The sequence below is a fragment of the Rana temporaria genome, chromosome 4 (assembly GCF_905171775.1).
Source record: "Rana temporaria chromosome 4, aRanTem1.1, whole genome shotgun sequence".
NCBI classification, from domain to species: domain Eukaryota; kingdom Metazoa; phylum Chordata; class Amphibia; order Anura; family Ranidae; genus Rana; species Rana temporaria.
In genome coordinates this window covers 423,633,419-423,659,977 of record NC_053492.1, presented here as the reverse complement: position 1 = coordinate 423,659,977, position 26,559 = coordinate 423,633,419, and the positions used below count along the sequence as shown (strand labels likewise).

Here is a 26,559-nt window from a genome sequence, read left to right as displayed (position 1 = left end):
TACTGGTTGCTGCTTGAATTGTGTCTGAAAAGCATGCCTTAATTGAAGGTATCTAAAAAGGTATACATTAGGAAGGTCAAACTGTGTTTCTCAACTCCAGTCCTCAAGGCGCCCCAACAGCTCATATTTTCAGGCTTTCCATTATTTTGTGATTTGATTAGTTTCACTGCCTTAGTGATTACAGTGGCTGTTTCATCTGAAGGAAATCCTGAAAACATGACATGTTGGGGCTCCTTGAGGACTGGAGTTGAGAAACACTGTTTTAGAGTATCACGAGTCTTCAATTCTCCACCTTCACATTTCTGTTCCAGATATGTAATGCCCTTCTGGGGGTCAGGTATAGCGATAAATTCTGGTAATAGATTAAGCCATAAAGGGGTATGTTGGGAAATGTGTCTGGGGGGAGGGTTTGCCAGCAGATACAGGAGATGCCAAATGTCTATACTGTAACTACCATTTTGTAACGTTTTCATATCTGTATGTTGTAATATTGTCATGCAATGCCATAGTGCCCTCATTTTCTCAGTGCTGTGATTTCCCCCTCTGTGTCTGGTAGGTGAGGAGGTGGCAGAGTGAAGGGTTACCTCTGGACCCGTACTCCACAGAAAATGCCATACTTGTAAAGAATGGTCGGCGCTGGCCTCTACTTATTGACCCCCACGATCAAGCCTATAACTGGATTCGCCAGATGGAAGGCAACAAACTGCGCAAGGTTTTGGCTTCCGACCCCGGCTATATGAAGACTTTGGAAAATGCCATACGCCTTGGGGAACCTATACTATTACAGGTGTTTAATAAATATATAGCACACTCCTTTCATGGGGTGTCTATCTGTCCTGGTTAAAAGGGTACTTGTTTGAACAATATAGCCAAGTTATGTGCCAAACAGTGGGTGGAATTTGGTCAGATTTGGAAGGAATTGTGACATCAATGAGTTAAATTGAAAGGCTTGTATTCCTGTCCATTTGATGCCAAGATTTACAAAGCTCTACCACACAACAGAACCAGACATAGGGCACCTTTTCAAATGGTATCTAAACCACAGAAGAAAAATGTAATATATTGCACTTTACCAGTCTTTAGATGTGGTGGCTGCATTTGTTTTCTTTTTCAGGCTTTTTTATTTATTTATTTATTTTCAGTTAGTGATCCTGCCACTAACACATTTACTGTCCTAGGGTCGATTACTGTACTGTCTTTATGAAGGAGCAGCATTGTCATCCTAAGACATGACTGCAGAATATCTCCTACTCTCCCTCATAACAAAGGGAAAGTGGTTATGTAGTCCATATAGGAGAATTAAGCCAAACTGATAACAGTGTTTAAGATTTAGTGCAGCACAGGCAGAGCACAGGTTAGGAACTCGCAAGATTTCTGTCGGGATCAACAGGCATTTTTATGCACTTATCGAACTGATACATTATATTACCAAAAGTATTGGGACGCCTGCCTTTACACGCACATGAACTTTAATGGCATCCCAGTCTTAGTCGGTAGAGTTCAATATTGCGTTGGCCCTCCCTTTGCAGCTATAACAGCTTCATCTCTTCTGGGAAGGTCCACAAGGTTTAGGAGTGTTTAGTATTGTTAATACAATTATAATTAGTAGCAATAGTATATATTAATACTTTTACTAGTATTCAAATACAACCCGTTAATTAGGTTCTGCTTTGTTAGGATGTTTCAGAAGATTTGGATCCAAGTTTAAAGTCAGTTTTGAGAAAAGAAATTCACAGTCGGGCTGGACAAGATTTTATACGACTAGGTGATTCTGAAGTCGAGTACAACCAGAATTTTAGGTAAGGTGTTATTTTTCATCCACTTTAAAGGATTCTGGGATTCCATGCCTTTTTTTTTTTTTTCTTAAGTGTAAGTTTTATTGAAAAATTGTAAAGCCTACATATTTCTCACATAATAAAGCAAATGATGTAACAAACAACACTAAAGGCATAAACCTATCAAGGAGGTAGCACACCAGGAATGCCTGGAAGCTATACATAGATGTAGTAGAGCGCTACAAAACCGGGCATTAGCCCACATCAATAACAAAAGAGAGTTGGGGGACAGTAGCCTGCAAAGTATCTCTACAGATCATAGATTAAAGGCTATGGTTACTCCAAATGACCCAGTCACCACTCCTGTGTTTAACCTCCCTATGTATGAACATAGAATTCTACCTATATTTCTACATATATTTGCCCTCTAGAGTAGCCTTAAGGTGACATTTGGTATTTCATTCAAGGCACCAAAAGTCTTAAAAGTGTCTGAAACTTTTTTTAAGCCATTTATCCAGTGAATCTGCTTGCACATTTAGTCTAAGCAAATTAGGCAAAACAAATGCTTATTTTCTCTTCTGAACAAATGTCCCTTTTTGTAATTTACAGTAGTAAAATACCACATTTCAGCCACTAGATGGAGCTTACCCCAGATGGAGCTCAACCTAGGAAATACTTTGTGACAAGAGATGCAATGTAACAGTTCTAGAAAATGCCCAAGGGAATCAGCATATATAACAATTTGCTACATTTATTTGCTAATCCCCCTAGTCTAGTGCTATCTAGAATTGTTACATTGTATCTCTTGTTTTAAAGATGTATTTTATATGCTCCTCTGCTTCATCTAGTGTCCATAATGTGGTATTTTACCACTGCAAATAAAAAAAAATTGTCAGAAGAGAAAAATAATGTAAACAACATTTGTTTGTGCCTAACTCACACAGTACAAATGTACATGCCGAGTCACTGGATGATTATGTACAGTATGCTGATTTTTCAAAAGTAGACCCCACAGTGTAGTTTAATAAAATGTAGGGCTGTGTAAATTAACTATTAATTCATCGATTAATCTTTAATTTTTTTGATCGATCAAAATTATTTTGATTGCTACTCACCTCTCATTTTTTTCCTCATTAATGTACACACTGCACCCCATATTGACAGAAAAACACAGACTTGTTGACATTTTTGCAGATTTTTAAAAAAAGAAAACCTAAAATATCACATGGTCCTAAGTATTCAGACACTTTGCTCAGTATTTAGTAGAAGCCCCCTTTTGATCTAATACAGCCACGAGTCTGTGTGGGAAAGATGCAACAAGTTTTTCACACCTGGATTTGGGGATCCTCTGCTATTCCTCCTTGCAGATCATCTCCAGTTCTGTCAGGTTGGATGGTAAACGTTGGTGGACAGCCATTTTTAGGTCTCTCCAGAGATGCTCAATTGGGTTTAAGTCAGGGCTCTGGCTGGGCCATTCAAGAACAGTCACGGAGTTGTTGTGAAGCCACTCCTTTGTTATTTTAGCTGTGTGCTTAGGGTCATTGTCTTGTTGGAAGGTAAACCTTTGGCCCAGTCTGAGGCCCTGAGCACTCTGGAGAAGGTTTTCGTCCAAGATATCCCTGTACTTGGCCGCATTCATCTTTCCCTCTATTGCAACCAGTCGTCCTGTCTCTGCAGCTGAGAAACACCCCCACAGCATGATGCTGCCACCACCATGCTTCACTGTTGGCACTGTATTGGACAGGTGACGAGCAGTGCCTGGTTTTCTCCACACATACCATTTTAAAATAAGGCCAAAAAGTTCTATCTTGGTCTCATCAGACCAGAAAATCTTATTTCTCACCATCTTGGAGTCCTTCGGGTGTTTTTTTTAGCAAACTTCATGCAGGCTTTCATGTGTCTTGCACTGAGGAGAGGCTACCGTCGGGCCACTCTTCAATAAAGCTGTGAAGAAAATAGACTTTATTCTGGATTTTCTCATAGGTTCTGTTTGTTTTTTAAGAACCCCTGGACCGATCTGGGTGAAATTTGGATATGTTGGTCCCCCAGATCGGAGCTATCAGGGCATATGTAATTGTAGGGATACCTTGTGTGGAAAGGGGTGTTCCAACTTTTGGGAAACTTGGGGTGCTCTCTGCCTGGAGATAATTGGTTTATTCCTTAACTGATATCAATATCTCCCAGGCAGAGCTTGCTGTGATAATATCGTCTGCAGTGTCATGTAAATGAACTTTCGTCTGTCTCTCAAGAAGCGTTCATTGTGTGAATTTCTATAGTTTAGCAGGTGAGAAGATCTCACCTCGTCTGGGTAACTGACCAGTAATTAACACATGTGGATTACATCAGAGACAGGACGTCTGTCTCCTTAGAGGTCTATCGTTAGTAAAACCATTGTATGATGATGTGTGAGGAGATTATCATTGTTCATCTGATTATGTCAAGTATTCCTTTTGCTGTATATAAGTAACCTCCAGTCTCAATAAAGCTATTCTAGATCTGGACACCCTTCATGAAGTCTTGGCTCATGTTTGGGGGGAACATTCATCTTGGAAACTGCATTCATCTCCACTATCCCTCTACCTTCTATGGTAGCGGTAATCCCCTATGCTCGGCGATTGAGGGACGGAAAGAAGGCCGCAGTACCTTAACCACTGCAGGTCTTAACAAAAGCCCCAACTGGTGGAGGGCTGCAGTGATGGTTGACTTTCTACAACTTTCTCCCATCTCCCGGATGCATCTCTGGAGCTCAGCCACAGTGAACTTTGGGTTCTTCTTTACCTCTCTCACCAAGGCTCTTCTCCCCCGATAGCTCAGTTTGGCCAGACGGCCAGCTCTAGGAAGGGTTCTGGTCGTCCCAAACATCTTCCATTTAAGGATTATGGAGGTCACTGTACTCTTAGGAACCTTAAGTGCAGCAGAATTTTTTTTGTAACCTTGGCCAGATCTGTGCCTTGCCACAAGTCTGTCTCTGAGCTCTTCAGGCAGTTCCTTTTGGCCTCATGATTCTCATTTGCTCTGGCACTGTGAGCTGTAAGGTCTTATATAGACAGGTGAGTGGCTTTCCTAATCAAGTCCAATCAGTATAATAAAACACAGCTGGACTCAAATGAAGGTGTACAACCATCTCAAGGATGATCAGAAGAAATGGACAGCACCTGAGTTAACCACTTCCCGACGGCCGTACGAATATGTGCGGCCGCAGGGTGGTTCTAAATCTCTGACAGGACGCATATATGCGTCCTCCGCTCTTCCAGGCCACTAGAGGGCGCGCGAGCGCCGTCGGCGGCGCGCGCGTGCCCGCCGCATTCCTGAGATACCGATGCGCGTGCCTGGCTACAGGGACAAGACGTGGAGCTCTGTGTGTAAACACAGAGATCCACGTCCTGTCAGGGAGAGAGGAGACCGATCTGTGTCCCTTGTACATAGGGACACAGCATCGGTCACCTCCCCCAGTCACCCCCCTCCCCCCACAGTTAGAACACACCCAGGGAATACATTTAACCCCTTCCATGCCCCCTAGTGTTAACCCCTTCACTGCCAGTCACATTTATACAGTAATCGGTGCATTTTTATAGCACTGATCGCAGTATAAATGTGAATGGCGCCAAAAATGTGTCAAAAGTGTCCGATGGGTCCCCCATAACGTCGCAGTCCCAAAAAAAATCGCAGATCGCCGCCATTACTAGTAAAAAAAAATAATAATAAAAATTAATAATAATTCTGTCCCCTATTTTGTAAGCGCTATAACTTTTGCGCAAACCAGATTTTTTTTTTTTTACCAAAAATATGTAGAAGGATTTTTTTTTTTTTACCAAAAATATGTAGAAGAATTTTTTTATTTTTTTAAAAATGGGCTATTTATTATAGTAACAAGTAAAAAATATTGACTTTTTTTCAAAATTGTCGCTCTTTTTTTGTTTATGGCGCAAAAAATAAAAACCGCAGAGGTGATCAAATACCACCAAAAGAAAGCTCTATTTGTGGGAAAAAAAGGACGCCAATTTTGTTTGGGAGCCATGTCGCACGACCGCGCAATTGTCAGTTAAAGCGACGCAGTACCAAAAGCTGAAATTTCAACTGGTCAGGAAGGGGTATACGTGCCCAGTAAGGAAGTGGTTAAATATATGAGTGTCACAGTAAAGGGTCTGAATACTCAGGACCATGTGATATTTCAGTTTTTCTTTTTTTTTTATCTGCAAAAATGTCAACAATTCTGTGTTTTTCTGTCAATATGGGGTGCTGTGTGTACATTAATGAGGAAAAATGAACTTAAATGATTTTAACAAATGGCTAAAATATAATATAGAGTGAAAAAATTAGAGGGGGTCTGAATACTTTCCGTACCCACTGTAACTTTTAATCTCTGTGCAATCAGTGTCAATTTCTGATTTCTTGTTTTATATTATGTATACTTCAACTTGAATGAAAATATCAAAGTGCCCTTCACCACATCCTATGAGTGTCTTCTCACCTGATAGGAAGGAAAAGATAGATATCGGATAGTGCAGACCACTATTACATTTTTATAAAAAAAAAAAACATAAATGTTGCCTTCACATATAGCAAGGTATTACAGGCATATCTCCACAATTGGCAAACGCACTCCTCCAAAATGGCGTCTAAGCTCCACCAGTGTGATATTACTCCCCATCTGACGCATAGTGCCCAAATTGGCTTTCTCAAAGGCTCCAAAAATGTATATTGTGTATATGAATAGAACATTTATGATTCTCTTGTTCTAGGCTCTACATGTCCACCCAGAACCCCAGCCCTCACTTCTTGCCTGCTGTTTGTATCATGGTGACTGTGATCAGCTTTACAGTAACATTTAAAGGGCTGCAGGACCAGCTGTTGTCCAGTGTGGTGACACACGAGCAGCCCCACCTGGAGCTGCAGAGGAACAATTTACTGGAGAATATATCTTCTGATCTATCCACATTGCGGGATCTGGAGGAACGCTCACTCACTTTACTGCAGAAAACAGAAGGTAAGATGGTCAATAGCAAGGTTTATTTATCAAACTGCGCCATGGAAAAAAAATTCCTACCAGCCATAGTAAAAATATCTCTTTAATTTTCAAGTTCTGTAAGAAGAATTTAGGGCCAGATTCACAAAAGAGATACGACGGCGTATCTCCTGATACGCCGTCGTATCTCTGAGATACGATTGTCGTATCTATGCGCCTGATTCATAGAATCAGGTTACGCATAGATAGCCCTAAGATCCGACAGGTGTAAGTGACTTACACCGTCGGATCTTAGGTTGCAATTCTAGGCCGGCCGCTAGGTGGCGATTCCATTGCGGTCGGCGTAGAATATGCAAATGACTTGTTACGCCGATTCACGAACATCCGCCGCTGTAAATTTACGTCGTTTCCGTAGAGATACGTCACGTAAAACTAAAGCTGCCCTCTAGGTGGTCTAGCCAATGTTAAGTATGGCCGCCGTTCCCGTGTCGAAATTTGAAATTTCACGTCGTTTGCGTAAGTCGTCCGTGAATGGCGCTGGACGCCATTTACGTTAACGTCGAAACCAATGACGTCCTTGCGACGTCATTTAGCGCAATGCACGTCGGGAAATTTTAGGGACGGAGCATGCGCAGTACGTTCGGCGCGGGAACGTGCCTAATTTAAATGGTCCCCGCCCCATTTGAATTAGGCGGGCTTGCGCCGGGCGGATTTACGCTACGCCGCCGCAAGTTTACAGGCAAGTGCTTTGTGAATCAAGCACTTACGCTGAAAACTTGCGGCGGTGTAACGTAAATGTAATACGTTACGCCGCCGCAGCGTAGGGCGATTCTTCGTGAATCTGGCCCTTCGTTTTCAGTGATGTTTGACCATCCATCAGCAGCATTATTGATCAGCGGTTTAGAGCACTGCCCTTGTAGTACTGGGTTCAGGGTTTGGTTGTCGCTAGAACATGATGGAGCGCCCAGAGGCGATTAAGCTTGCATGTGTTGCGCTATATACGTTTTCATTCATTCATTCAACATTATCTTCATTGAGTTTGTATGATCCTCCTGTATTTGTGTGGGATTCTTTCATGCACTGTGATTTACTTTCACCATCAAAAACATAGGGGGTTATTTACTAAAGGCAAGTCCACTTTGCACTACAATTGCAAACTACTGAACTGAACTACTGAAAGTGCACTTGGAAGTGCAGTCGCTGGAGATCTGAGGAGGACATGCAAGGAAAATAAAAAAACAGCATTTTAGCTTGCACATGATTGGATAATAAAATCAGCAGAGCTTCCCCTTGTTTTAGATCTACCCCTCAGATTTGCAGCGACTGCACTTCCAAGTGCACTTTCAGTGTAATTTCAAGTGCACTTTGCACTTGTAGTTTACACTTGTAGTGCAAAGTGGATTTGCCTTTCTTAAAAAAAAACATAGTGGGAGTTATTTACTAAAGGCAAACCCACGTTGCACTACAAGTGCACTTGGAAGTGCAGTCGTTGTAGATCTGAGGGGAAGCTCTGAAATGAGGGGAAGCTCTGCTGATTTTATCATCCAATCATGTGCAAGCAAAAATGCTGTTTTTTATTTTCCTTGCATGTCCCCCTCGTATCTACAGTGACTGCACTTCCAAGTGCACTTGTAGTGCAAAGTGGATTTGCCTTTAGTAAATAAACCCGTGTCAGAATAACTGACCTAGAGGTTTCTTCAAATACCTATCTCATCCCCCAAGCCTATATCCAATCGCACCTCCAGTCCAAGGCCCTTTTGATGGGGAAAGCTTCAACGCTCCCTGCCACCTGCACATTACTATTGCCCAGTGAGGGATTCCATCATAATGACAGACCAATAGGAATGAGTGGGAGCAAGCTTAGACATTGCCAGAGATTTTCTTGTCACAAGGGCATATGGGTGGAGCTTATAGACTGCTGTAAATATGAGCAGGTTAGTGGGTTTTTATTGTGAGTTGCTTTGAACATTTGGGAACTACAAAATAACTGAAACAAAAGTAGCTGATTGTATCTTTTTCTTCAGATTTTGTCCTTCAAGTGCTGCCTCTAGTTGCCCTAAAGTCTCATAGTGTATTAGGTACACCCAATGTTCTGATTCAACAATGCAATGCCCAAAGCCTGGGCAGCCCATCAGCAGACCAAGGGACTGTAATTTGGGGGGAGAGAGGGGGATGTTCTTAGCTATTCATATTTAGACTTTTATAGCCAACCTGGAAGGGCTGCAGACAGTGCTGGACAGGAAAATCCTGAAGTAAAACGTATTATTTGGAAATTAAATAAATTTCATAAAGTATTATTAGGCCCACAATTTATATTTGCTTGTAGCTTAATACGGTTTAGAACTTTATGTCTACATAGCAAAATACTGTCCACTGTAGTATAACGATGCAATTATTTAACTAGGACACCTACTCGATGATGAGGACCTCATTGACACTCTACAGAAATCCAAAATGACTTCCAAGGACATTATAAAGAGAATGAAGGCTTCTGAGAAAACAGAGGAAACCATTGAAGCAGCCCGTGGTATCTACCTACCTTTAGCCTGTAGAGGGGCCGTGCTGTACTTCGTAGTGGCCGACCTTGTTCATCTCAACTACATGTACCAGTTCTCTCTGCACTGGTTCCACAAGGTGTTTGTGGAATCCATGGATGTTTCAAAGACAAACCAAACTCACGTCTCTTTAATGTCCTCATCTGGCACTATCCGCCCACTGAGCCGGCAAAAGTCTATAGAGATGGAATCCAGTGATGAAGAAAATAAGGACATTAAAAGGCACCTCCACAATATCTGTGACACTCTTACCAGAAATGTCTACAAGGTAATCATGTGGTTATTATGCAGTGTTTTAAAGCCTCTTAAACTTATTCAGGATGTCCATCCCTGAAGAACTTATTTGTTGTGACTAGCTGCAGGGGCGGACTGACCATTGGGACTCTCGGGCACTGCCCGAGGGCCCCATGCCACTAGGGGGCCCCATCAGGGTTGCCAGGCTCAATAAAACCAGGGACAGTATGTAAGAATCTGTGTTTTTTTTTACATCTGTCCCTGATATGTCCAAAACCGACATGCTTTTGATGTGAAAATCCTGAGATTTTAGCTGCCCTGCCTATGCAATGTCTCCTGGCGTGGTGGCCATCTGTAAGCCCGGGGGCCCCATAATCTACTATTGCCCGGGGGCCCCATAATCTTCTATTGCCCGGGGGCCCCATGAGTTGTCAGTCCACCCCTGACTAGCTGTGTGACACCCGAATATGAGAACCTAATCAAACTTAAAGAAAAAAATTATATTATTTTTTATAAGCGGATATGTTTTATGTCTATGCCTACAGCCTACTGTATGTATGATGCTGGTTTGTATAGTCTGTGCGCAGGCGCCGTATAGCGCAGTAAAGCGCCGAGTCCTACTCCGGCTATTTTCGGGAAGCGTGACGTGCCATAGCCGGCCGTCAATCATCTTCCCTCTGCATAGGAACGCCCATTCCCCGCGGGGAGTCTGAAACTTCACTACGGGAGTAAACTGTGAGTACGGCGCAAAAAAAATAAAATAAAGGCATACTGTAGCTCACGCTACTATGCTGGATTTCATGGTAGAAACTTGGTTTTTAGGGTGAACCACTGCTTTATTAACACCTGCGTCACATATGGCAATAAACACATTTCCTACTGTACGCAATGGATACATTTGGTGTAGGAAAACAAGGCAGGTAATTGGTCTGCATATTTGAGTAAGTCAATTTCTTGCTTTACAAAGTAAGCTACATAAGAAAGAAGACAAATATAAATGTGTTTAATACATTTTTTATTGAGTCAGAAATTCAGAATTTGTAGCACTGAGAATTTTGAATCTTTGTTTTTGTTCCTGTAGATTGTGTCATCATCCCTCTTCACAGAACACAAGCTCTGCTTCTCCTTCCTGCTGGTGGTGAACATCATGAGGAATGGCAGCGAGGATCTTCCAGGTCCTCTGGGGTTCCTACCACATACCGAATGGAATTTCTTCCTGAACTCAGTGCTGCTGACTAACTTCATGTACAGGAAAGACCCTACAGGAGACAGCGGTACCAGAATATCATATGTTTGACTTTTCACATATCTACTACTTCTTACATGTGCTTCCTGATGTATTATACCTAAAGGAAAAAACTCCACACAAACACATAGCCAGATTCAGGTAGGACGCCACATCTTTAAGGTGGCGTAGCGTATCGTATTTACTCTACGCCGCCTTAAGTCAGAAAGGCAAGTACTGTATTCACAAAGCACTTGCCTCCTAACTTACGGCGGCGTAGCGTAAATGTGGCCGGCGTAAGCACGCCTAATTCAAATGAGGATGGGGGGGCGTGTTTTATGGAAATGATTGGTGACACGACGTGATTGATGTTTTTTACGAACGTCGCATGCGCCGTCCGTGTACATATCCCAGTGTGCATTGCTCCAAAGTACGCCGCAAGGACGTATTGGTTTTGACGTGAACGTAAATGATGTCCAGCCCCATTCACAGACGACTTACGCAAACAACGTAAGTTTTTCAAATTTCGACGCGGGAACGACGGCCATACTTAACATTGACTAGGCCAGCTAGGGGACAGCTTTATCTTTACGCGGCGTAACTCTTACGGAAACGGCGTATCTTTACTGCGCCGGGCGCACGTACGTTCGTGAATCGGCGTATCTAGTCATTTACATATTCTACGCCGAACTCAACAGAAGCTCCACCTAGCGGCCAGCGTAAATATTGCACCCTAAGATACGACGGCGCAGGCCGTCGTATCTTAGATAGGTTTAAGTGTATCTCAGTTTGAGCATACACTTAAACTTACGACGGCGCAGATTCCGAGTTACGTTGGCGTATCTGCTGATACGCCGGCGTAACTCTCTATGAATCTGGCTATAAGTGTATCTGTATTGAATATTTTTTCTAGTTTTGACACCTGATAGAATGTTTAAAACATCTATCAGGTGTTCATTGCGATTTGTGTCCTATTGGGAAGATTTCTCTTAATTTCCTGTCCCAAAAACACTGTAAGGCCAGCTTCTTTGACTGTAACTGGAGCAGGTCCATTAGAAGGATTATCTTCACCTCCTCTTATGGGGACAATTCGAACATTTTTAATTTCCCATGACATTCTTAGGCCTTGTACACACGACCGTTTTCCTCGACAGAATCCATCAAGAAACTTGGTGGCAGAGCTTTTTTGCCGAGGAAAACGGTCGTGTGTATGTTTTTCGTCAAGTTTTAATGATCAAGTTGAAAAAAACATCGTTTTTTTCTAGAGCCTAAAAAACGTAATTTTTTGGAACCCGAAAAATGATCGTGTGTACACGGCATTAGATGTGGTGGCTGCATTTTTTTTCTCAGGTTTTACCTTCACCTGATAATCTTGTAACTAAATACCCTTTATGTCTACACTAATTTCTCCACTGTATTTATTGGGGTAGCCATGGTTTATAAGCAGACTAGACTTTAAACATGTATTCCTGGTATTTTACACAATAGAGATAGGATCCTTAGTGCTTTTTTTCAGCTCACATGATGTATTTTCTGTACTTGCAGAAAAAGTTTATTTTAGGCTTAAAAGTGAAAACAAATTCAGTCAATACTTGTAGGAGATAATAAGCTGCAATAAAATATATTTTTGGTTTTGGGTTTAGTAGTGCATATCACATGCCAAAAAAATCATTGTAACAAATGTTTTTTGACAAAGGCCCCGTGTACACGACCGAGTTTCTCGGCAGAATTCAGCCAGAAACTCGGTTCAGAGCTGAATTCTGCCGAGAAACCCGGCCGTGTGTACACTTTCGGCCGAGGAAGCCGACGAGGACCTCGGCGAGGAAATAGAGAACATGTTCTCTATTTCCTCGTTGTTCTATGGGAGAACTCGGCCCGCCGAGCTCCTCGGCGGCTCCAGGACTGAACACGCCGAGGAACTCGATGTGTTTGGCACGTCGAGTTCCTCGGCCGTGTGTACGGGGCCAAAGCATCAAATTGTTGGTGCTAAAATACCTACACCGGTATAATGGTTATGGTAGGTGACCACTATGGACCCTGAACAGCCTGTGCAGTTGCCCTTTTCTATTGAAAATGTACTGTATGTGTTGTTTAGGAAGATATGGGAGTGAGCTATTTATTGTAACATATATAACCTAGAAAGCCCTTGTCGCCAATCCAGTAATTTCAACAACAATCTTCCCATAAGAATATATGTGCATTGCATGTATTTTAAGCATGTTATTTACCCATAAAAGCCTCCTTTATGTAGACATCTAATGTCCCAGAGAACACTGCTGGGTCCTGGCATCTTGGATGTCATGTCATCAGCCCCAGTAGCCTCTCACTCAAGTGACACGCCATTGTATTTCCCGTCACTATTTCCCTGCTACCTACAAAAAGGGGCAGGGGAGCTGGGCCAGCAGAGACAGTAATTATACACTCCCAGAAGAGGAGAGGGGGCTGTTCTAAGTCATTGACTCTTCCTGCAGTTGTCAAAGTTCAGAGGCACATTGCAAGTCAAAAGAAAATAATTTATGGAAAAATAAAACACTGGATATAAGAATCTAAAATGCCAGATTTTTCTGTGTTTTTATCTGCAATTTTTGAAGTTGATGTTCCCCATTCTTTCAGATGACTCTGCAGCACCTGATATCCCACATTGGCTCTCTGGCTCCACCTGGAGGCAGTGTGAGTATCTGACACACCACTTGCATCCGTTCTCGACTCTCTGTGACTCTCTGCTATCCAGTGACCAACAGTGGAAGGAGTTCTGCAACAGCAACAACTTGTATGAGTTCCTCAAGAGCCCCTACAGAGGAGAGGACCTCTCGTTACAGGAAGGTAAACAATGCTGCACCAACCTGCTGGAGTACATGACCAATTATAGCAAGTGTCCTGTGGTTATAGGCTGGCTATATAAAGTAATATTCTGTTTGGTCTTTGCAAGCAGTTATGTACACAGGCTTCTGTGGGATGTGGTTGGCAAATATGTGTGAGCAACAAAATTAAGGTACAAAAAAAGAAACTAATATAACTAATAGGAAAGAGATGTTAAACACTGTATTTGGTTGGCATAAAACAGCAATCCAACAAATTAAACCTCAAGCATCGTGTAATTCCTGATTGTGAAATGTATTTTTCAAGAAAACATGTTAAAGTGGTTGTAAAGTTAAAAAATGTTTTTACTTCAATGCATTCTCTGCATTAAGGTATAAAAACTTTCAAAGTCCGTTCCCCCCACCCCCCTCAAATACTTACCTGAGTCTGTTCTCGATCCAACGTTGTGCCCATCTGCAGCAGCACTGCTATTCTCTCTTAAAGGAGGCTTGGCACTGGCTCCCGCTGCTGTCAATCAAATCCTGAGAGCATAGAAAGGGGGGGTGCCAATAGACGCACACAGCGCAGGCTTGAGATCGAGCCCCCATATCTAGTGGCTTGCTATGCAGGCAGGAGGAACTATGAGCTCAGGCAGAGGGCAAAACAGTTTCACAGAGCAGCAAGTGTGACATGTTTGCTATTTTAGAAAAAGAGAATTAAAACCCTTTCACACGGGCAGGGACCGTTCAGGTCCGCCTGTCAGTTTTTTCGGCAGACCTGAACGTGCGCTCCATGCAAGTCTATGGAGCGACTAATGTCAACACTGACATCCGATCCGCTAAAATTAGACGTATGGCGATACGTTCGCCATCCGTCCTATCGGAACAGGTGAGATCTGATGAAAACGGACATGTTGTCCGTTTTCGTCCGATCCCTCCATAGTAATCAGCTGCGCTCGACAAGCCCCTCCCCGCTCAGTGAGCAGAGAGAGACCTGTCATCAGCCGGCTCAGCGGATATCAACGGAGAGATCTGGCAGACTCCACTGCAACCAATGAAACTTTAGAAGCCCAGTACTGATCACTCACTGTGTTCATTCATGAAAGTGAAGGTAGTGGTCAGTAAAGAAATATTAGAGACATGTTTACCAACCTCTCGGTCCCCGTCCTGAAGATTCAATCCACCCTCTTGCTGTGTGCCACGCACCTGTCACTAGATCCTCCTCTTTGTACAAGTATAGTTTTTCAGAGCTGTACACAGCTGTTTAGTTATTGATTAAAACTACTTTCTGGTGTGTTCAACAGGTACGACGCAAAGTTCAGACAGAGAAGACATTGGGTTTCACTGGGAGACGCTTTCTTCATTCCAGAAACTTATACTGGTAAATATGAAATTATCTATCATTTTAATTAATTGTTACATATCCCATAAATAGGTAACCTTAAAGTGAAACTACGGATAAAACTTTTTTTTTGTTTTGGACACAGCGCTGTAGAAATAGAATTTCTGTTGGGTTATTATTTTTGTCTAGGAATGTTTGATTAAAGTGGCTACAAATCCTTATGCCCTGTACACACGATCGGACCTTTGCCCGACCAAATTCACATCGGAATTCCGACAAAATTCCATCGGAGGAAAAGAGAACATGTTCCCTATGTAATCTCCGATTGAATTCATCAGAATTTCCGATAAAATTTCACCGATGAGGCATACACACGGTCAGAATTTACGATGGAAAAGGTCTGTCGGACTTTTTCCATCGGAAATTCCGATCGTGTGTACGAGGCCTTACATGTACCCAGTGAAGTAACTATCTTCAGGTGATACACAGGTACAACTTATGTAGGAGGATTTGTGTATCTGCAGGCCTCTCTTCTCTACATCTGTTCAAAGTCCAGAATTCTAAAGCTTGTCTGAGCTATGATAAAAAAAGGGGATGTAGAGCTGAAGTTACAGCTCAGTAAGGAGAGCTCTGACAGCTGATTGGAGGGAAGAGACACACCCCCTTTACACAGCACACAGGTACAGAGCTGAGGCTGTCAATCAGCTGGAGATCCCTCCTCTGTCACCTTTTTTTTCTTGTCAGGGAAACTTGTCAGAAGTGGTTCACGCTGAAGCAGCAGACAGAAATGATACTTAGGGCTCTTAATTGACAAGTGCACACTATAGAGGGATATGCTTTGTTCATATTTCATGTATGAAGTTTACAACCACTTTTTATGGACAGGTGTCAAAATCTTTACCGTTTGCAATTGTTAATCCTAAAATAACCTGGCACTAAGCATAATAGCGCATGTATGTTTGGAGCAGACGGACGTTGTTATGCATCAAGCTTGAGAGGAAGGCTTCTGCCAATTGTCTCTGCTCATCGCACTTTTATTTGAGATCTATATTTACCTTTAGAAATGTGGGATACCTCAATAAAATTGTGCAATTTTTTTTTAGTTTTTTTTAACATAAAGTTTATTAATTTTGAACAAAATAAAAACAGAAAAAAACAGTGGTACAATATCGACAATCTACATAGATGACATGAACAATTAAAACAGTAGCCGTAGTCAGTTCAGTGAATCCAGTTTAACAGATTAAGTATACTGCACATTGATAGCATGAACAATGAAAAGCATATAAACAGTAGCCGTTCAGTAGATTAAAGTGAATGTAAACCCTCCATACACCCAGTGAAGTGAACAGAGATGATACACAGGGATGAAACTAATCTCCCTACATAGGTTTTACATGTATATCTGCTATCTTCACATTTCTATACTGTTTAGAAAGCTGAGATTTTGTTAGATTTTCTCTTCCTGGTTAACACAGAGGGGGATATTTACTAAAGGCAAATCCACTTTGCACTACAAGGGCAAACTTCAAGTGCAAAGTGCAGTTGAAATTGCACTGAAAGTGCACTTGGAAGTGCAGTTGCTGTAGATCCGAGGGGGACATGCAAGGAAAATAAAAAACAGCATTTTAGCTTGTACATGATTGGATGATAAAATCAGCAGAGCTTTCCCTCATTTCAGATCTATCCCTCAGATTTACAGCAACTGCACTTCCAAGTGCACTTTGCACTTGTAGTGTAAAGTGGATTTGCCTTTCATAAATAACCCCCAGAGTGTGATGTCTGGGCATACAGCCAAGATAGCTAACATTGCTGATTGGAGGAAAGGCATACATCATCATAGGCAGAGACTCTCAGAGGTGTTTTGTAATAGGACCTGCGTTCTGCTAATATATTTGAGCAACCTCCCCTAAAAGAAGATTCAGGCTGCGTTTGTCTAAAAAGTCTGAGAATTTGTCAGGAGTTAGGCTGATAACAGTTCAGGAGAGAACCACAGGACTTAGCTCATTGAAGAGAGATAACAAAATACTGCAGATATATGTGCCCAGCTGAAATTTCATGAATCGGGTTTACATCCACTTTAAACTTTACAGATTGAGTATACTACCCAGTATGCACATAAGGATAAAGGGTTAGTCCCCTACAGGCTAGTATAGCTATGGATGGGGACCCAAACAGGTTAGGACCTGAGCAAGTAGAATCAGGGATTGGGGGCAGACAGGTTGGGACCCAGGCAGTTTCTATATTTAAAATAAAGTCAAGACAATAGGGGGGGGGGGGGGTCTCTAGAATTCACATTTCAGCCAGTCCCATGCTATTTAGATTGTGACTCCAAACAGTGGCGTCTCCAGCTTTCATATTTAGGGGGGGCACATGGGGGGACAGGGACAAAAGTAGGGGGGTCAACTATAAAATGCAATTATATATATATATATATATATATATATATATATCCTGGGGCCCTTTACTACGATCCCACTATGGGCCCTTTCACATGTTCTGCAGTGAGCTCCCTTCCTACTATACTGGGGCCCCCCAGGGTGGCAGAAAACAAGAGATATATGTCACCAGCACACCAAGAAAATATAAGGGTCCAAAGCAGTGGGAGAACTATCAGGGTTGCAAAGGTTGTCTTACCACCGGGCCCTGGTGTTCTGCCACAGTGGGGATCCCCAGCTGTGCTGTCCCTGCTATTTACAGCGCTGGTCTGGCATCTGTCTCCTTGGCAGCGATGGCAGTCTATTAGCCTAGTGCTGGTGACATTATGGGTGCATGCAGGGGAAGGCTGGCACTATTGGTTATAGAGAGCCGAGCCCCCAGCTGGTCACCTAGCAGCAGTAATGCTGTATAACCTTCTCTGCTGACATGCTGATTGGCATGTGATCCAGGTCATGCTCCCAGTCAGATCTAATAAACACAGTATTTACAAGCATCAAGAGTACAACCACATAAATATAATCAACCGTATGATCAGCAGCCATGTGGGCTCTATGCCTGTAAAGTGTGGGCTTTGATCAATAAAATCACTGATATTTATGACTAGGATTTGACTAAGAGCATCACCTGTATTGCATCCCGATCAGCATGTCAGAGAAGGGTCCACTACTGCTAAGCAACCTGCAGGGAGCTCAACTGTCTACAACCAATAGAGATGGGCTCGGGTGTGTTTGAAATCCCACATGCCCGATCACGCCAGGAAGCCGACACTCCACAGTGCTAATCAATGTATGGGCTGCCTAAGAGCTAAGACCAGCCATAGACAGTTTAAATCTCAGCAGAAACTTGCTGAGATTTGAACCATTAAAGAGCAGATTCTCTTATAATTATCACTAGTGGTTGCTGTATAGCCACTGGTGATAATCACTGTTTGTCGGGAGAATATAATTGCTGGGCAGGAGGGATATTCCCGTCACCACTGTCTGTTGATGGGGGAATCATGCAAGTTTCTTTCCTGCAATCTGTGGATGCAGGAAAGAAATTTGCACCATATATTACCTGCCTAACTGAAAGTGAGAGTAAATTGTGAATGTTTTGAAAGAACAGGAGAGGGGAGAGAGACAAATGGGGGGGAGAGAAGGGATGGAGATAATGTAGTTCAGTGATTACAGTGTACTGCAGTCTGCAGTGCACACACTTAGACACGGTCCAGGCTAGAATATCTGGTTGTGTGAGCGCTCTCGCATTATGCAGTGTCGGCGAGCACAGGGAGGGGGAGGAATCCCCCGCAGAGCTGACTGGGGACGCTCTCCCTCTCGGGGAGCAAAATAAAAAAAATTGCAAAAAAAAAAAAAAAAAAAAAAAATTTTTTTTTGGGGGGGGGCACATGGTGGGGCACAGCATGATGTTGGGGGGGTCAGGGCCCCCTCTGGTCCCCCCCTAGGGACGCCTCTGACTCCAAACCCTACTCCAGAGTTAGCCACCTCTCCCGAATTGAGGTCTATTGCTCTGCGCTTGGCAAACATGACATGCACAGAAGGTGGTAGTCAAAATCCCTCCTAAGTTACTGTGACCAGACATCCCCGGTTTCAAGGGACAGACCCCGGATTAAGGACACTGTCCCGGTTTTGTCCCCGGATTGGATTTTAACAGGGGCTGGGGAAATTTCAGACAGTTGGTGCACAATTAAAAAAAAAAAAAAAAATCTGAATTACACACCCCCTCTCTGCCGCTCCTACTAGCTATTTTTTCCCATTATCTATGCCCCTTTCTGAATCTCTGTGTTTAGATCAAGATCCTTCGTCCAGAAAGCTTATTCAGCGCCATCCAGGAGTTTATTATTGAGAAGATGGGCAAAGAATATGTTCAGAGCAGTGCAATGAATCTGAAACAAGCCCTAGAGGAAACCAACAACACTTCCCCAATTATCTTCATACTATCTTCTGGTGAGTAGTGCATCTTTTATACAGTTATGATAATTCCCTTAAAATTTATTAAAATAACATTCTAGAATGGGAGCATTGAACTAAAATTCAAGGGGGCCGATTAGTAAAATTTTCCTCCAGCAAAGGACTGAATTGCATGTTTTTGCGATGACTCAGATTTTTCACAGCCCCATTGCTCTTATATCACAATCTCATTCTTACAGCAGTGTCCTCAGTCTCCCCTGCATATTCCATGACTAGGGCAGCCGGATAACTTACTGCACCAACCAACACAAATACATATACCCCTTAACTCTCTATAAATGACCACACTGACACCTGCTGGATTAAAATGGCCTGTTCGGCCTTTATTTAACAAAATAACCAAAATAATTGTATATATATATAAAAATATATATATATATATCCCAATCCCAAATATATAAAACAACAACATTTTAAATAAACATTTTTACCATTCCTTGGTTGTCAGCCCCCTGACAACCCACTGATCACTCTTTTTGGGCCTGTGGTACCCTCGTAGCTAACAACATGTCCCCAGTCGCAACCACCGCCTCGAGGACCCTAGCTGACCACAGACCCACCCACTTCTCCCTGGTGGTCCAGACTGACACCAGACCACCGAGGAGGACTCAATCCCTGAAACGTGCCCCTACCGTTGTACCCAACCATCCTTCTCTTTAGAAAAACGTCAGGGCACACACCGCTACCCCATAACCAACAACCCCCCACTTACCTCCTAAAAGTAGGGCGGGAGGGCGGGACTTTCCCTTCAGGCTTCCTCTCCTAGACTGCTGCTGCCCCCTCCTCCTCTCTCCCAACGAATCCAGCCAACTCCTCCCCTTTGCTGCATCCTCCAATCCAGTAAGTCTCCTACTGTACTGACCACCCCCATTCCTTTAACCTCTTCCCCACTGCCAGTTACCTACACCCTGTCATGTTGTACTCCACCTACGCTTCACTACGGCTCCATACTTGTCTTGACTAGGGCAGCCGGATAACTTACTGCACCAACCAACACAAATACATATACCCCTTAACTCTCTATAAATGACCACACTGACACCTGCTGGATTAAAATGGCCTGTTCGGCCTTTATTTAACAAAATAACCAAAATAATTGTATATATATATAAAAATATATATATATATATCCCAATCCCAAATATATAAAACAACAACATTTTAAATAAACATTTTTACCATTCCTTGGTTGTCAGCCCCCTGACAACCCACTGATCACTCTTTTTGGGCCTGTGGTACCCTCGTAGCTAACAACATGTCCCCAGTCGCAACCACCGCCTCGAGGACCCTAGCTGACCACAGACCCACCCACTTCTCCCTGGTGGTCCAGACTGACACCAGACCACCGAGGAGGACTCAATCCCTGAAACGTGCCCCTACTGTTGTACCCAACCATCCTTCTCTTTAGAAAAACGTCAGGGCACACACCGCCACTGCGGCACAAGTGAGACACCTCACACTTGTGCCCGCCGCCAAACGAAAAAAGCCCTCCTGATGCCCTCCTCTAATCCCAGGGCCCAAAGATCGATCCCGATCGGGTTGAGATGCACCCCATCTCCTCTCAAATACCTCCAGGTCTCGACTTCGAGTTCTGGATGGCGAACTGCCACCCCCCCCTGTTGGACTACAAACCTGCCCACCTCCCTGTTTACTTTTATACGGGCCTTATCTAACCTTTCCAGCGACCGAGCCTCTCTCCACGCCATACGAGCCACAATATCTGACCAGACTATGATTAAGTCGGGAAAAGAGGCCCGGAGATGCCGGAAATCCCATTGGATGTCCTTAATAACCTGACGCATGGGACGAATGCCCAGGTCATTCCCACCCGCATGTATTACCAAAATGTCCGGTACCCGGTCTAAGCTTGCGCCCCTGTGAACCTCCGGTACTACCTTCTGCCACATCAGGCCCCGGATACCAATCCACCTGACCCTTCCTTCCTCCCTGGGCAAACCCAGCTGTCTACCCCCGGGCTTGACATCCGCCCGCCTTGCCCCCCAAAAAACAAATGAATGTCCCAAAATCCAGACTAGGCATCCTTGGGGATCTGAAATGACAAAATTGAAAATACCTAGCAAAAGGCCCCAACTAACACATAACATGACATATCATAACCACATCAGTCAACATATTCATAACAAGTGAGGACGAACATACAGTCTATATCTGTTAGATTCCCATCTGCCAATCCGCTTTACAGAATCTGCAGGCAAACCCCACCTTGACGCCTCCGTCCCCTCCTCCTCTCTCCCAACGAATCCAGCCAACTCCTCCCCTTTGCTGCATCCTCCAATCCAGTAAGTCTCCTACTGTACTGACCACCCCCATTCCTTTAACCTCTTCCCCACTGCCAGTTACCTACACCCTGTCATGTTGTACTCCACCTACGCTTCACTACGGCTCCATACTTGTCTATCCCCTCCCTTTACATCAGTCTCCAATTCAAATCACAGTTTCCCTGTCACATTAGTGCTCTCAGCCCCCTCTTCACAGTAGTGTGCCCAATCCCTCTTCAAATCAACCCCCCATAGCTGTGTCCTCTGCCCCTTCTCATTACCCCCCCCCCCCACAGTAGTGTCCTCTGCCCCCTTCTCATTACCCCCCCCCCAGTAGTGTCCTCTGCCCCCTTCTCATTACCCCCCCCCCCCACAGTGGTGTCCTCGGTCCCCTTCTCATTACCACCCACAGTGGTGTCCTCTTCCCCCTTTCACATCACCCCCCACCAGTAGTGTCCTCCTCTTCCCCTCCTTCACATCACCCCCCCCCCCTCCACAGCAGTGTCCTCCTCTTCCCCTCCTTCACATCACCACCCGCATTACTGCCCCCCTTCACATCACCCCTGCATTACTGCCCCCCTTCATATCTCCCCCCAGATTAGTGCCCCGTATCACTCCCCCCTTTTGCATCACTGCCCCCTTCACATCACCCCCCACAGTAGTGCTTTCTACCCCTTTGACATGACTCCCCTCCCCCAGTAGTGCTCTCTTCCTCCTTAACATTGCCAATAATGCTCTCTACCCCTTTCATCACTCCAGTCAGTCCCCCACCCCCTCACTAGTAGTTATCTCTGCCATCTCCATTTAGGAGATATTTTCCCTTACATATTTGGCATATGGCAGACAGAACAGCAAGTGAGATGAATTCTCCACACTAAGGACACAGGCAGCAATAACACATTTTCTAAACTATCAAGGATAGTTTAGAGATCCTAGGTGACATTTTTGTTGTCTATCGCCCTGTGTGGGAGATTTCTCCTCACTTCCTGTGCAGGTGACACATGGCAGACAGAACAGAGAAATCTCCTGTATAAAAACAAGCCTGACAGAAGGTCTAACCGTTTCTTTCTCCATCCAAAACAAAATCAGCCTGGTTTTATTCGGTTTGTAGCTTGAAGGATGCATGTAACTTTGACACACTACATCATAACAGGTAGTGACCCGGTTGGTGAGATGGAGCGCCTGGCACTGGAGACCCGAGGGAGCACGCTGCACCTGGACATGATCTCTCTGGGCCGTGGTCAGGGGGCGAAGGCAGAAGAGCTGATCAACAAATCCAAGAGGCTGAAAGGACATTGGGTGTTCCTGCAAAACTGCCACCTCGCTGCTTCCTTTATGCCCAGGCTGAGGGAAATTGTGGAGGGGTAAGTCTATCCACTATTACAAATAACACTATAGTATGGTGTGAGTTTCAAAGAAATGTACTCATATTACTCCTTATCAACTGGACTTTAAAGTGGACCAAACTACACTTTTGCATAAATAAACTCCTGATGTGTCACAACATACAGAAACACTATCATGTTTCTGAATGCTCCACAATTTATCTGTAAAAATCCACCTAGTGCTCCAGTCAAGTGACGTGGTCTAGGCTGGGATGATGTCACCAGTTTGCTGCAGGCAGAGAGCATTTCCTCAATCTCCTCTCACCAGATGACCACCTAGGCTGTACACTGTACCTCTAGCAAGTAACAAGGTAAGGGCTAATCTATGTCAGACTTTTGTAAACACAAAAAAAACTGCACAGGTACCAGGATTTTTAGAATTGTGTCATTTCTGAGCCAATATCTCAGTCCAGCATGTAGATGATAATGATGCTTTAAAATAAGATAGCTCTGTCCAGGGCAGGACTTAGGGTGGTGGGGGCCCTGTGCTTGAGTCACTTCCGGGCCCTATTTTCTATACATTATGAAAAATGGGCGTGGTGGTTTACGCAAAATAGTGGGCGTGGCTAAAATGGGCGTGCTCGGAAGGGGGTGTGGTTAGAGTCTGAGATGAATGAGGGATGGAGGGAGAAAGAAAGAAAGTAAGAGAGAGAGAGAGAAATAGAGATGGAGGGACAGCAGGCCCAGATCCTACACCACAATAAAAATATATGTATTTATCTATCTATCGATCTATCAATTCAGCTATCCATTTAAACATATAGCAAGCTCTTTAACGCCTATTTGCTACCCCCTGCACACCAATGACTCTGCCGCCGTTAAAATATCCCAAACCAATATTTCTTGGTCCGAAAAGAAACAAAAGGCCCACTTGTGCACCCACCGGAGTCTTTGGGAAAACGAGAGCTAAATATTAAAAATCATTCATTAGTCATTACAGAAATATTCCCTTTTCCCCTATGATTCACGTCCTAGTAATTACCATCTGACCAGCCTAATAAAAAACGCGACAAAACGACGATCAACTAGCAGCGACAAGTGTTCATTATACAATAATTACTGGTTTACCTTTCAACAGCCTCCGGTGTTCTGCCGAATAAGTTCCCCCAGTATTGCGCAGGCGCGGCACAAGGCTTGCTGTCTAGAGCTGACTCCGTCTCAGCTCTACATGTTCGGCTATTTTCGGAGGCTCAGTTCAGGTTCGAACTGCGCAAGCGCCACGCTGCGCCTGCGCAGTAGAGGGGGGGTCCTTATCTGCCGAGGGAACGTTTTCGGCAGAACACCGGGCACTACCTTTTTACTTCACGTGTCTGGAGAAGGACACGAGGGGGAGGCGGGGGCCCGAGTACATTGCAAGGGCCCTACGCAGCTTGCGTAGCAAGCGTATAGGACGGATCGGCCCTGGAAACGGCACACACAGAGCATACCGTGACTCAGTGGATGGGAAGCGAATGCGCTGGAGAAATAATTAAAGCAAAAAGTAAGGAGACTTTAACAGGCAGGGGCCCATGGGCTTGAGCCTAATCAAGCCCAATGGTAAGTCCGGCCCTGGCTCTGTCCTTCTGGAGAGAAAAGCAGATAAAGGCATTGTCAGGGGGAGTACAATGATCTCTGTGAGAGGTAATAAATACCTAGTATACTGCTAGCATAAGAGGTAATAAATACACCAATATGTTACTCAGCACAAATGCTAATAATGTTAGGTTCGCTTGGCGTCCATAATGGATTTGTATGACCTATGTACCTTATTTGTTTAAAAAGCACAATGTATGACTAGCTTCACTCAACTGATTTGTGGCTGGGTTCTTTACAGATTCGAGCAGCAGAATCAATCTATAGATCCCCAGTTTAGACTGTGGCTGAGCTCCAAATCAGACCGATTGTTTCCAGTGTCCATTCTACAGAAGGGTTTCAAGGTGAGACTGTACTATTCATTAAACAGCTTGATGGCTCAACATCAATGCATTCCTGTCAGAGCCGGTGTAGGAAGAGCCAGGGAGGAAACTGGAGCACTCACAGAAGAGCCCCACAAACATGAGAGATCATGCAAATCCTATGCAGATTCTGTCCCTGTTGGGAAGTGATTCCATGCACCCTGTGCTGCACAGCGGTACTAGCCACCAATCCAGTATGCTATTTCTTTTTTTCTTTTTTTTTTAAAAATAGCGTTTATTAGATGTGTACAAAAATACAAAAAAAAAAAAAAAAAACTAAGATACACTTCAGCACAGAGGACAAAACAGCATATTACAATTCATCCAGCAAGGTAACAGTCAGGCCTCGTACACACGACCGAGAAACTCGTCGTAAAAGAAACATCGTTTTCCTTGACGAGTTCCTTGTCAGGCTTGTCGAGAATCTTGTCAAGCTTTCCTTGCGTACACACTCAAGACAAAATCTCATCGTTCTCAAACGCGGTGACGTACAACGGCACTATAAAGGGGAAGTTCGATTCCACTGGCACAACCCTTCCCTCTAGTTAGAACCCCCAAACATTATATATTTTTTTTATTCTAACACCCTGGAGAATAAAATGGCGGTCCTTGCAATACTTTCTGTCACACCGTATTTGCGCAGCAGTCTTCCAAGTGCACTTTTTTGGAAAAAAATACACTTTATTTAATTTAAAAAATAAGACACCAGTAACGTTAGCCCATTTATTTATTTTTTATATTGTGAAAGATAGTGTTACGCCGAGTAAATTGATACCCAACATGTCACGCTTCAAAATTGCGTCCGCTCGTGGAATGGTGACAAACTTTTACCCTTTAAAATCTCCATAGGCGACGTTTAAAAAATTCTACAGGTTGCATGTTTTGATTTACAGAGGAGGTCTAGGCCTCGAATTATTGCTCTCGCTCTACCAACCGCGGCGATACCTCGCGAACACCGCTTTCATATGCGGGCGCTACTCACATATGCGTTCGCTTCTGCACGCAAGCTCGGCGGGTCGGGGCGCGTTCCTGGCTCCTAACTTTTTTAGCTGGCTCCTAGATTCCAAGCAAGTTTGTCAAGCCCTGTCCGAACCAATGCTAAACTTTAGACAACAATAGCAGAAGTTGCCCAAAGGGTGGAGGTAAAGAGCTGAAAAAACACGTAGTTTTATGTATGTTGGTTGAAAATGTTCTGCCGTCTGTATGCAGAACAAGTTCACGGACAACGGCCGTGATGTGTCCGATGGAAGTCTGAGCGTGTGTACGAGGCGTAACATGTTTTCAAGAACTGGGGGCTGGGTGTATCCGAATCACAATATTAACGAATTTCAACTAATCTGAAATAAATGACAACAAAACTTATCCAAACTCAAATTTGAAAATGTATTTGAATTATAAGGTATAAAAGTGAAATACAATGATGATTCCTACTTAGGTTGCTTTAAAGAATATAATAAAATAAAACAGAATAGAAAAGAATAGAATAGGAAATAAAAGAATATAATAAAAAAAAAGCTGCTTGCATCCAGTGACTATCCTCTGTCCCTAACTGCAGGTAATCTCTAAATGTGCAATAAAATTACCCCTGTCAGGGTTTTATAAGGGGTGAGCAGCCACCATTATCCACATGCACCTGCATGTCCAGCTGCAGGAATACTCT

General features: G+C 43.7%; 1 protein-coding gene across 1 annotated transcript in view; it reads left to right on the top strand.

The window, feature by feature from the left end:
- DNAH14 (dynein axonemal heavy chain 14) overlaps nucleotides 1-26,559 on the top strand; it is a 340,790-nt gene that overhangs the window by 278,647 nt on the left and 35,584 nt on the right. The window contains 10 exon segments of the mRNA XM_040347836.1: nucleotides 557-787; nucleotides 1,678-1,799; nucleotides 6,518-6,762; nucleotides 9,146-9,564; nucleotides 10,612-10,804; nucleotides 13,369-13,578; nucleotides 14,858-14,934; nucleotides 19,121-19,277; nucleotides 22,734-22,944; nucleotides 24,779-24,881. Coding sequence (XP_040203770.1) covers nucleotides 557-787; nucleotides 1,678-1,799; nucleotides 6,518-6,762; nucleotides 9,146-9,564; nucleotides 10,612-10,804; nucleotides 13,369-13,578; nucleotides 14,858-14,934; nucleotides 19,121-19,277; nucleotides 22,734-22,944; nucleotides 24,779-24,881 — 1,968 coding nt within the window.